Source organism: Physeter macrocephalus, chromosome 5, assembly GCF_002837175.3.
Source record: "Physeter macrocephalus isolate SW-GA chromosome 5, ASM283717v5, whole genome shotgun sequence".
In the NCBI taxonomy this organism is placed as follows: domain Eukaryota; kingdom Metazoa; phylum Chordata; class Mammalia; order Artiodactyla; family Physeteridae; genus Physeter; species Physeter macrocephalus.
In genome coordinates, this window is record NC_041218.1 from 12,300,983 (window position 1) to 12,312,963 (window position 11,981).

Here is an 11,981-nt window from a genome sequence, read left to right on the forward strand (position 1 = left end):
CAAACTGAAGAGCTCTTCTTCCTCACCAAACCCACTCCTCCACCAGTGTTTCCAACCAAATAAGTAGGCAAAATTGCCTAAGCTCAAATCTTAGGTGTCACCCTCAACACACCTGTCTCAACTCTCATATGCAGTTAATCTCAAGTCTTGTAGGTTCTATAAAACATCTCCCTTGAAAAAGAATAACTTTTGAGTAGATGATACACTACATGGTACAAAGTTCAAAGAGCACACAAGATATACAGAGAAAAAAGCATTCCTACCTCTGTTCCAGCCCCTCATGTATTCTCCCAGGGACTCTCACAAACAAAAGTTTGTTATCTATCCTTCCAAAAATACTCTGTGCATATCTGAGCATACCTATGTATATATTCCTCTAAAAACACATATAATATAGTACAATGTATTAGAAAAACACTTCTTGCTTTTTTCATTTAATATGCTTTGAAGACTGTTTCATTTGTCTCTACCTCTCCAGACCCTATTGCTATTCTTCCAAAACGGGCCCCCATCATGTCCCACCTTAATTCCAGGAGTGGGTTCCTCCCTGTGCTGTCTGCATGCAGTCTTGGTTTTCTCCAATCTGTCAATCACACGAGAGCCACATTGATCTTTGTAAGATGCACCTCCTGCCTCAACCTGTGATCTACTGGAAGCCCTTTCAGGAGCTGACACCTGGCAACCTCTCCTGGCCTTCTGTTTCACCAAGGTGAATTATTCATTCCTCCTCTATTTTCCTTCCTTTTGGCCTTCACAGTGTCTGGACCTTTCTACCTCTCTGCACCATCCTCCCTTCCATCTTTGCAACTTCTCTTCATCCTATTAGTCTCAGCTTAACAATCGTATATTGTGTTTGTGTGTGTTTTGGGGGCTGGGGGGCCCTGACCCATAGGCTAGGTTGGAGTCTGCCTCTTCTGTTTCCAGGCCACCTATAATTCCCTCTTATTATACACCCTGCACTTTATTGTACTTACTTGTTTAAATGTCTGTTTTCCTTAACAGACTGTAAGCTCCACAAAGGAGAATGTGATGTCCATCTTATTCATCTTTGTGTTCCCAGTGCTTGGTGTGATTCCTGGTACACTGTAGTGGGTAATAAATATTCATTAACCGAATCTATTAATGATTGACCTGTTTTTATTCTAATTCTCCTACTGGACGTATTTCAGATTTTTTTCCATTTGTCAAAGGTGGTTTAAAAAAAATTACCAGCTTTAAAAAAAAAATTACCAGCCTTTGTGTAGGGTTGTAATGATTACAGACATAATAGGGGTGGAAACACATTGCAAAGGATAAACAACAATGCAAACATCAGTAATCGTTGGGAAATTTTCTCAGCTTATATATACTTCTGTGTGTGCAAGAGACAGAAAGAGAGACAGAGAAAAAGAGAAAGCGAGTAGGGGGAAAGGAGAGCTTGTGGAATATTATGAAGAAGGAGAAAAAGAGGGAAGGATCCCAGCAGCAAAGCTCTGAGGCAGAGCTCACGAAACCGGCCGGCATGTGGTACCCGCTGAAAGACGCACTCAAGGCAGCCTACAAGATTCTACATCTGCCCGCAGGAGCCCAAGTGAGAAATGCAAAAAAAGACACCCAGGCATCGCTGTGCAGCACGACAGGTGCAGTAAGTGAACTGGGCGCTGAAGTGTTAAAGAAGCTGATAGATGTTTTTGTCCCAGTGACTACAGGGTGGCTGCCACGCTCATTGATGGGGCTGCAGAGACTGGGACGCGCAAACAGAGTAACAGAAATACTGCGGTTCCTGCGTCTGGAAGTCTTCAGGTACCTCCAACGCTTACCATTCTCCTCTGTCTCCCCCTTCCCTGGTCTCTTCAGAATAGAGAAGCAGAACATTCTGGTTCCTGTGCACTTCACCAGCCAGAGGCAAGGAGCTGATGAGAGGTTGTGTTCTTAACAGGTATCTCTGGACTTTAAAAATGTGTCGCCTCCTAGCTATTTGCAAAGTGTTTGATTGACGAGGTTCTGAGCTCTGGTGACAGTGGTAGTACAGACCCTGGAGAAAAGCTCTGCCTGCAGCCAAGGGAAGGAAGGGCAGGGCCAGTGTCCGCCCTGGTGCTGGGTGGAGAAAGGCCAGCTGAGGTCTGGGGCGCTGCAGCTGAGGGAGGGAGGGAGGCTGTGTGGAGGCCGGGAGCCTCTGTGGGCCCCGTGAGCACAGACGGGGCGGCACATGGGGGCTGGCAAGGCCCCTCCAGCAGCCGAGATCACTCGATGAAAATGGAGAAAGTGCCTTGACTTTGATGTAGGAGCCAGGATCCTTGACTTCTCTGGGTTGGGCCCACCTGTTTCTTAAGGCTAATGAGAAGAAAATGAGAAATATGCCAGGAAAGAAACTACTTTGACACACAGAGTGGTGTCACACCGACAGGGAGGTTGGATCAAAGGGCCCCTCTCTCGGCCCTGGGAGGGCAGCCAGGCGGGAGCCACCTGGGTGGGACTGGACACGCCCGTTTCCCATCGCCTGCATCGCTTCTTTGTCGTCCGTGGCACTGAGGAGGTGGCAGTTATGGCCACGGGGCCGGAGCGGGGACTGTGCAAGGCCAGGCTGCAACCAGGGGGTCCTCACTCACCTGTGCGGTAGCAGGCGTCTGTGGGAGGGGTCCGCTGTGTGAGCACAGGTGCCAGTGGTTTGCTTTACTTCTTTCCGCTGGTTGCTTGCCGGACTCCTTCCCGATCAAGCTGTGGAGTCGACTGAGGGGGGCTGGCACCAGTTTCCGGCAGACACCATCGCTGCCACCCTCCCCACTGCCAGCGCCTCCGAATTCACTGGCCAGGGGCTGCCTTGGGGGCTGGACGAATGTGAGGGCCACTCCGCTGCCCTCTGCCAATTTCTTCATCCCCAAGAGCAGCCCCACTGAACAGCCAGGGCCCTTCGGGGGAGACGGGTACAGGTCAAAACCCAGTGTCTGGTTCCTGCTCTGCGATGGGATTAGCTGATGCCTTCTGACTTGTCTACCTGCTGTGATTGTGATCATCAAACAGCAGCACACACAGGAAAGCACGTGAGCTGCTAGCATTTCAGTGACGGAAAGAGTTGTGATTGCAATACCTTTGCCTTCTCCTGCTCTCCTCTTTCAGGCCTTCGCCACTCATCTCTCTCCGGGCCAGGCCTTCAGATTCAGAGATAAGAAGGTAAGGGAGACAGACAGATATATCAGGCTCCATGAAGGTCACTGACCTCTGACCCAGGCCTTGGAGACTGTCTCCTGCCCCTGGGTCAGAGCATGTTACCCCACATGGCTGGCTAGTCTCTTCTGCCAGGGATTCTCAGGCCCCAGCCCGCCCCAGCCTCACAGGTCTAGATGAAACAGCTGCCAATGGTTCCTCCTTTTTCCGGAAGCCTCCGCTTTTCATCTCCTCTCTCCCTCTGCGGGTAACCTGGTAGGCAAGAAGGGGACGGCTCCCAGGCCCCATGGCTTCGGGCTTCCGTCAGTGATCACGCCCCACCCCACCCCGGAGTCCCAGGCCAGCCAGGAGTGGGGGCTCAGGACCAGCAGCTGGGATGGAGAGAGTGGCTGCAGGCACGGGGCCGCACCCTCCCTTCGTCGCAGCTGCTGGTCCCTGCCCCCCTTCCGCAGGCCCATCACCCTTTCAGGGGCAGAAGCCATTCTCTCTGTGCGTGGCTGCGGATTGATGTACACCACCCACGTACACGTGGTCCCCTGCCACCTTCCCTTGTTCCTCTGTCACCTCTGGGCCCCTCCCTTGCACACTGAGCCCTAACTTAGCCTTTGGGGCCTAGGAAAGGACAGGCACCCACCAAATATTGGGTTGGCCAAAAAGTTCGTTTGGGTTTCCTGTAAGGTGTCACCGAAGAGCCCGAACGATCTTTTTCGCCAAACCAATAGCTTGCAATTTCCTCGGTACAGATCACTCTCCATAAAACACAGTTCAACGTATTCTCTGTGCCGGGTTCTCGGACGGGGAGAGAGGGGAACACGGTGTGATTTAGCCTCTTCCTCTGAGGCTCTGCAAGTAAGAAGCGGAAGACAGCCAGGTCAAGGGACGGTGTTAATTCGGTGCAGTTTTTTTTGCAGGAAGGGCATGAAGAGTGGAAGATGGGCCGGGGCTCACCTGGTAGCATGAGGATGGGCGCCAAGGGAAGAAAACGGAGAACATGACATTGGAGTTGAGCTTCAAGGAACGAGCTGGAGTTTGCAAACCAGATTATTAACGTGTGGCATTTTCCTGAAGTGACATTTGGCCACAGGAGGGTAAGCTGGTCACCTAAAGGGCTCCAAGGCACAAAAACAGCAGCAGAAGAGAAGAATGAGGGAATAGGAACAGAGGCTATTAGTGTGCATTTGCCGCGGGCCAGGCGCCTGCCACAGCTGCCTCGTCTGAGTCCCGTAACAGGCCTGCACGTTAGCTGTTGTTATTCTTTTACAGACAGTTACTGAGGCCCAGAGAGGGTGAGCTCCTCGCCGAAGGTCAAGTGTGTATGACTGCTCATTTCGTAGATGGGAAACTGAGGCTCGGAGCGGGGGACCTTAGCTGTACAAGATCACTCAACTAGTAATTAGCAGAGTTTGAATCCAGAGGAATCTGGCTCCACGGGCCTGTGCTCCTTCCACCGCGAGATGCAGGGCCCAGAGACAAGACAGCTCTGACATCTGAAAGTTATTTCCCGGATGTGTTCAATTTCAAACACTCCCGCCCAAGCAAAGATGATAAAGCAAATGACTTTCAGTCATTCATACGACACTGTTCGGTATATAGAACTTTTAATGTTCATTATCTTCTTTAATCCTAACAACAACCCTACAAATAAATCCCGCAGCAGGATTGTTATCTGCATTTTACAGGCAAGCAGGCTGATTCTCAGAGAGATTCTATGATTGAGGTCATAGAGCTCGCCAGGGCAGAACAGGACAACAACCCAGGGCTTCTGGGCTCCTGGAGAGACCTAGCCCCCTGCTGGTTCCCTTGTCCATCTGTATGGACAGATGGACAAATCTAGACCCAGTGGGTAGAGGGCTACCCTCTGCACCAAGTCTGCAGCAAGAAGAACTGCAGGGACATCTTAGCTTGATATTACGGGCACTCATGTACCTCTGACGGTAAACATTTTAGTGCATCCACCTGCCACCTTCGATGATGGGTACAAGCTTGGCCGCAGAATCACACACCGGCACCTCCAACGTACACTCCAGTGGACAGCCCGGGGTTCTGAGGTCTCCTGCCCTCTGGCCCAGGCACAAAGAGTTTAGGCCTAGCCCCAACTGCATACCGCTTTCTGGACTTGCCTGTAGCTTGGGGACACGTCAAAGTCAGCTCTTGGAGCTGGGAGTCAGGGTGTCCTGGAGAAGGGGGAGGGGTCAGGGAAGGGAGCCAGTGGCCTGAGAACTGCCCCTAGGGCAGAGCCTGTGGATGCTGGACTGATCCCTCCTGGCCTGTGAGCCGATCTTATCAGGAGCTCGCTGTATACCCCGCCAGGGCCCCCAAGCAGGTCCCGGCGCACCTGTGCTGAAGCAGAGCCCGCGGCCACACCCCACGTGCACGGGGGTCTTACACCCGGGAGGGCGCCGGGTCCCGGAAGCCTAGGCAGCGGGGCAGGGGAGTGAGGGAAGGTGCAGAACGGCTAAGGTCGCTCTCTCTACTTCCTTGTGCTCGTCGTTGCCGTGGCTGACCAGGGACCCGCCCGCGTGGGGCCAGAATTGCACAGGAGCCACCTCTCCGGAGAACGTAGCGCTTGGCTTCTGTCCCTCCGTTGTTCCCAGCCGGGACGCCACCTCATGGCCCCCTGGTCTGGCCTCTCCCCGCCTCCTCGCAGCCTCCCACCGCCCCCACCCCCCTCAGGTCTCTGCCCGGCCCCTCGAGCCCCAGCCTGGCGCTGCCCCGCAGTCCACGGGGAGACCCACCCCCTCTGCCGGCTGCCTCTCCGTCGAGGGGTGAAGAGGAGGCAGAGAGCTCCCCTCAGGTCAGGGCTGCCTCTTGGGCGGGGTCTTTAGGCAGCGGCCCCCAGCGCACTCCCCCCACCCCCGTGCTGCTCTGGCCCTGCTCCTTCACCCCTGCTCCCCGACTCTCAGACCCTACGTGCCTGACCTTCAACTACCGTCCGCTGCTTGTATAACAGGTCTGGCATTTCGCTTGGTTTTTATGACAGAGGTGTTAGAGTGTTTGGGTGAGTGCTTGGGCTAAATGAATAGAATCTGAGCATTCTTATCATCACCCCGTTTGCTGTTTCACTGAGTTTGTTTGCGGGGGGAGAGAGAGACTAAAAAGTGCAGGTGGGGACAAACTGGGGGGAGACTGCCAATAAAATGCTGCCACTGCAGGGCTGCTAGAAAGGCTACGGTTTGCACACCTGCTTTTGGAAAAGGGTTTTCCTTTGGGCTTGGGGTTTTGTTGTTGTTTTGTCTTGTTTTTGAATTTTTGTTGGAGTAGAGCTGATTTACAGTGTTGTGTTAGTTTCTGCTGTACAGCAAAGTGAATCAGGTATACATCTACGTATATCCACTCTTTTTTAGATTCTTTTCCCATATAGGTCATTACAGGGTATTGAGTGGCGTTCCCTGTGCTATACAGTAGGTTCTTATTAGTTATCTGTTTCATGTATAGTACTGTGTATATGTCAATGCCAATCTCCCACGGGCTTGCATTTTTAATAGCAATGATCCGATTCGAGATAGTGGCTAGATCCTGTCTCTCGAACGCCAAACCGTTGCTGTTTCCCTGAGGCTTAGTGGCCTCAAGACTCCCTTCCCACACTCCCCGAGCCCAGTGTCCAGGGCCACTGCCCAGAGCCGAGTGGAGTCGAGGGGGGGAGCCAGCCACCCTTGCCCGCTCAGGAGGACCGCACACCTGGTCCCCAGCCCCAGCTCTGGCCGGCTGTCCGGAGCCCTGGGAGTCCCCACGGTGGGGCAGCTTCGCCCTCTCCCCGCTCAGGACCACAGGGCCCTGCCACGTGTAAGGCTAGAGGATGATCAGAAGCCATGCATGCCCGTGTTCTCCCTCCCTTCCCTCTCTCCTCTCTGCCCGGTGGAGCATCTGCCCCTGTGATTCAGAGTCAGACAGATCTCACCTGAGAGAGAAGAGCCCTTTCTGATAAGGGGTCCCTTCGGACCTCCATCCTCTCTGCATGTGGAAGCTGAGGGGGGCCGCCTGGGGGAGCAGAGAGTGTTGAAAGGAACAGGAAATCTTAAGAACTTAGGAGTCCTCATTTTTGCAGATCAGGACACTAAAAGGTGAGGGGGCCGAGGTCCCACCGTGATTTCTGGCGAAAATGGAGCTGGAACGCAGCTGCTCTGATTACGTATCAGTTGCTCCCTCTCTGCCTCTTCCAGAAGCCAGGCTCCCTTGGGCATATTTGGAAATATGGAGCCGTGCACGCTTCAGCAGCTGCGTTCCTGGTTGACTTCCGGGTCTGCAAGCAGAGTGCCTCTGATCAGGTAAGGTGGGTAAAAGCAGATCGAGGGAGACGGCAGAGCAGAGGGGTCTGGCTGTGGAAGGGAGAGGCCTTGAGAGGCAGGGAAAAGAGGCTCTAGGAAGCCTGGCCAGCAGGACCAGAGGCTCTGCCCTGGGAAGGCTCTGGACACCCTTCTGCACCCTGCCGTGTCTCCAGAGGGGCTACGCTGGGACTAGGAGTCCTGACCCCAACCTGCAGAGACCCGGAGAGAGAGTTAGGGTCAGGTCAGAGCTCCGCGGGGCTCCTTCTAAAGCGTCAAGCCTCTCACAAAGCAGGGGAGCCAGTACCTGCTTCTCCCCAAACCAGCACCCACCCCCTTCCCTGTCACCTCCTGTGTGGGTGATTTAGGAAACAAGATGTTCAGAATCACTGAGGGGTGGGGGGAGGTTGGAAACCAAGTGAGAGCTCTCAAGGCTGATCAATCTTCCTGCAGAGGTGGGGTGGGAGGGGGAGAAACTGACCGGCGGTGGAGAGAAATGGACCGGGGGAGGGGAGGATGCTCACGGGCATACGGCCATCTGTGCCCTTTTGGCACCTTGTGCAACGGGGTCAGGGTCTAGGAGGGCCGATGCCTGTGAATTTTAAAATCTACAGACGATTATGAGGATGCTAGGAAACAGACACATATGCAAACACAAACGACCCTTCTAAGACATTGCTATGACATATTGATTCAGTTGACATAAAACATGCCCCGTGGAAACGTGTGTCAAATAATGTGCACGTCCATATCTGGGGAGGCAGGACTAGCTGCAAGGCCTTCCCCAGCTCTCTTCAAGAAAGCAGATAGTCAGCAGCTCCTACCCAACGTCCCACACGGTGTGAGCGGCTCGAGGATGAGGATGGAGAGGTTGTAAGAGAGGGGGACAAAGGGATGGAGCTACAATTAGCAACTGGAATGAAAAGAGGGGATCAGGGACTAAGGTCACGTAGCGGGCAAAAGCGCACGAGGCCTCTGCCTCAAGTCAGACCTCCGGACCTGTGCAGGCCGAGGTGACCGTGTGTACACGTGGAACCCCACGCGACTCACGTTTCTTCAGAATCACAGGATGTTTGAGTTGAAAAGGACCTTGGAGGGTTTTTAGCACAAATTACCATCCAGGCGGCCAGAAATCCACCTCTAGAGCCCGGCTTACCTGGCTCCCGGGAATTTAGACACCGAAGCAGAACACCATCCTGGCTGAGCCCCTGGGCGGAGCTTGTGACGTGTGTGTGTGTGTGTGTGTGTGTGTGTGTGTGTGTGTGTGTGTGTGTATGTGTTTTCACCCGCTGACCTATCATCTGCTGCCGTGCAGGCTTTATGAACTGGCACAAAAGGGCTTGTGAACCCAGTGACTGGAACAAACTCCAAGCTGAGTGAGAGGTGGCTTTGACCTCATTGCCCCGGCCTGGCTCCATCCTTGCAGCCTCTTGGCCCGCCCAGCCAGCGCTGCACGTGACAACCCAGCTAAGGAGAGACTCCGCAAGAGGACGCAGGGAGCAGGGATGGGGTGACACGGTAAGCCGGACAGGGAAACAAACACAGGGGTGGAGGTCAAGAGAAAGAAACCCAGGGTTCCACAGAGAGACCGCTCAGAGTCACGGCCACAGACACACACACCCCACAGCGTACACACACACGCGCACACACACCCCGCACTCTCCGTCACAGAGACCGAGGGAACAGATACAATCGCAGAGAGGCAGAAGCAGCGAGAGAGGAAAACCAGAGGGAAACACAGAAAGACGTGGAACAAACCCAGAAAAAAGATTATATGTAAACACTTTGGGGCCCTAAATCAGTTGTTCTCAAGGGAGAGTACTTTGCTCGCTGGGGCACCTCAGGCAATGGCTAAAGCCACTTTTGATGGTCACAGCTGAGCGGAGGGGCAGGGGTGCCGCTGTCACCCGGTGAGTGGCGGCTAAACATCCTCCAATGTGCAGGGCCTCCCCACGCTACAGGATTACTTGTTCCAAGATATCGGTCTGGGGGCCTCCCCGGCGGTCCAGTGGGTAAGACTCCACGCTCCCAATGCAGGGGGCCCGGGTTCGATCCCTGGTCGGGGAACTAGATCCCGCGTGCCGCAACGAAGATCCCACGTGCCACAAGTAAGACCTGGCACACCCAGATAAACAAACGAACAAATAAATAGATATTAAAAACAGTATCAGCTGTGCCCAGGTGGAGGAACCGTGCCCCCAGGAGAGAACTCGGCATCCGGCAGCTCCAATGCTCCCAATCTGGGCTGGGCTGCAGCCCTCCACACCTATTTTGAGTCTGTTTTCGATTTCCCATCTGCCCTGGTGACCCTGCAAAGGTAGCACCAGGTGGAGAGAGGTGAGAAAGGAAAGGAAGGTTGGCAGTGGCTGCCGGGTCCTCCTGGAGGTCCCCTCCCCGCCATGACGAATACCTCAGCGCCTTATCCTGAATGGGGGTCTTTGCCTGGAGCCCAGCAGGACAGAGAGGGTGGGTGGGTCGGCAGGCAGCCACACGCTGGCTTAATGGGCACAAGGGTCCTGGGTTCAAGGTTGGGCTTCCAGCGTCTTCCGCCCACCCAGCCCGAAGCCACTGACCCCTGGGTGGGGGCGGGAAGCAGCTAATCGACGGCACTGTTTGCTCAGGCTCCGTGGCCCGGGCTTGGGCCCAACAGCAGGAACAGAAGTGCTGCTGTCTCTTTAGGTTTGAGGGTGGCCCTCCTCCCCCCGCCCACAGAGACACCCCACCCCTAAACCTTAGCTTCCCTCCCCCGCTCCGCACAGTGCACGGGTACACACACAGGCACAGACCACACACGCGCGCGCGCACACACTGCTTGCCGTACCCTCCAGCTCTCTGAGTCAGAGACGGGTAGGAAAAAACAGGCTCTGAAGCCTGCGAGTGACCCACACATACCTGTCACTCCACAGGCCCAGGCCGTCGGGTCCCTGGCTCGCGCGTGGGCTGGCCAGAAGCCAGGGCCTCCGTTCCTTTCCGGGGAGGAGAGGGATCTTCTTAGGGCTCCCAGCTTGCTCTCTTCAGAGTGCTGTGCTGTGGGACCAGGATGGGCTGTGCTCCCTGTCATCACTCTTCAGTGTGACTGTGCGGGTCCCTTCTTTCTGGAACGCTCTTGAGGGAATGTGGTAGGGCGGAAAGACGACGGGGGTTTGGGCATCAGGGGAGTGGGCTGAATCTGGCCTTTGCTACAATTGGCTCTGTGACCTTGGGTGATTCCCTTTACCCCTTTGAGCTTCGATTTTTTTCTTCCATTGGTAAAATGCTGATAATAATTCCTGCCTCACAGGTTGGATGTGAGTTGACATGGGAAGACTCAGTTAAGGGTCCGGCAGGCAGTGGTGGGTGAGTAAATGCTGTCTCCACTGGAGGTTGCCAGAGAAGACATTTGCAATATTTGGGGCATATTTATACTAAAAAGTTCTGTGTTGTTTATCTGAAATTCAAGTTGAGTCGAGTGTCCTGTATGTTACTTGGAAGCCCACTCCTTATGTGTCGTGTTGGGGACAGTCTCTAGAATTCCGGAGTAGGGGGTCCGCGAACTCTGTCCAGGAGGCCACATCCTGCCCACAGCGTCCTTTTGTGCCGTAGTTCGCGAGCTCAGAATGGATTTTACGTCTTTTAAGGGCTGTAAAAACAAACAAAGAGGAGTGTGTCAGATTCCGTATGCCTGTATGCAGCTCGCAAGGCCTAGGACATTTACTGTCTGGCCCTTTACAGGACAAGTTGGTGAGGGGAGTGGGAGTTTTCAGTATTTATGTCCCAGAACAGGGACATAAACAGGCGAGAGATTAAGCAAAGCTACGTCTCCAGGATGGGAGGCCCAAAAGACCCTGTGAGGAAGGTGTGTGCACTGGGGACAGCGGGCCCCTCAAACCCTGATTCCTCCCTGTCCTCCCTCACTGACTCGAGTCTCTCAGGCTAGACTGACCTGTGCAGGCCTATCTGTAAAAGGTCACCGGGTGTCCCAAAGTCCAAGGAGGCCTCTCCATTCCCTCGGAAGGCCTCCCCTCCCTGCACTGGCTGGGGGTAGGGGGAGTGACCCAGCTGGAGAGGGAGTCTACCCAGGCCCCTGAGAGCAGGCAGACCTGCTGGCCTGTCTCTTTAAATCTCAGGTAATTTGGGAGGAGTGAGGGAGTGTCTGCAGACCTTCTGTTACTCCCAGGAGGAGCTCCTGCCGGAGAAGCCCCAGTGGCGGGAGTCCCAGCTTTGCCAAGTGTAACAAACCCGGAGGCCTCTGTGTCCGGCTGGCGCACCTGGGAGGCCCTAGACGGGACCTCTAGGGGAGAAGGCGGGCCGGCCCTGGGGGCTGCTGTTGTGGCCCCAGGGCTGAGTCCAGGCGGGGTCTGGCCTTGGCCTCAGGCCCCCCAGGGAGCCGGCCCTACTCTCCATGGGGTTGCCACCGCCCAGGGAGAAGGGGCACATTCTCTGCCTGTGGAGAAAGTTCCACAGGTGGTTCCAGAGACAGGAGTCATGGGCTCAGAGGCGAGATGAGCAGAGCCTGCTGCAGCAGAAGAGGTAAGCCTCAAGGTGCTTCTCCTACACCCCGAGGCTTGCCCCTCACCCCCTCCCCCTCCTCCCTCC

General features: G+C 54.8%; 1 protein-coding gene across 1 annotated transcript in view; it reads left to right on the forward strand.

Moving 5' to 3' along the window:
* Nucleotides 1-1,501: 1,501 nt before the first annotated feature.
* LOC114486374 (transient receptor potential cation channel subfamily V member 6-like) overlaps nt 1,502-11,981 on the forward strand; it is a 52,792-nt gene continuing 42,312 nt past the window's right edge. Inside the window, 7 exon segments of the mRNA XM_055084702.1 lie at nt 1,502-1,570; nt 3,097-3,150; nt 5,792-5,938; nt 7,305-7,409; nt 11,563-11,615; nt 11,681-11,762; nt 11,764-11,915. Coding sequence (XP_054940677.1) covers nt 1,502-1,570; nt 3,097-3,150; nt 5,792-5,938; nt 7,305-7,409; nt 11,563-11,615; nt 11,681-11,762; nt 11,764-11,915 — 662 coding nt within the window.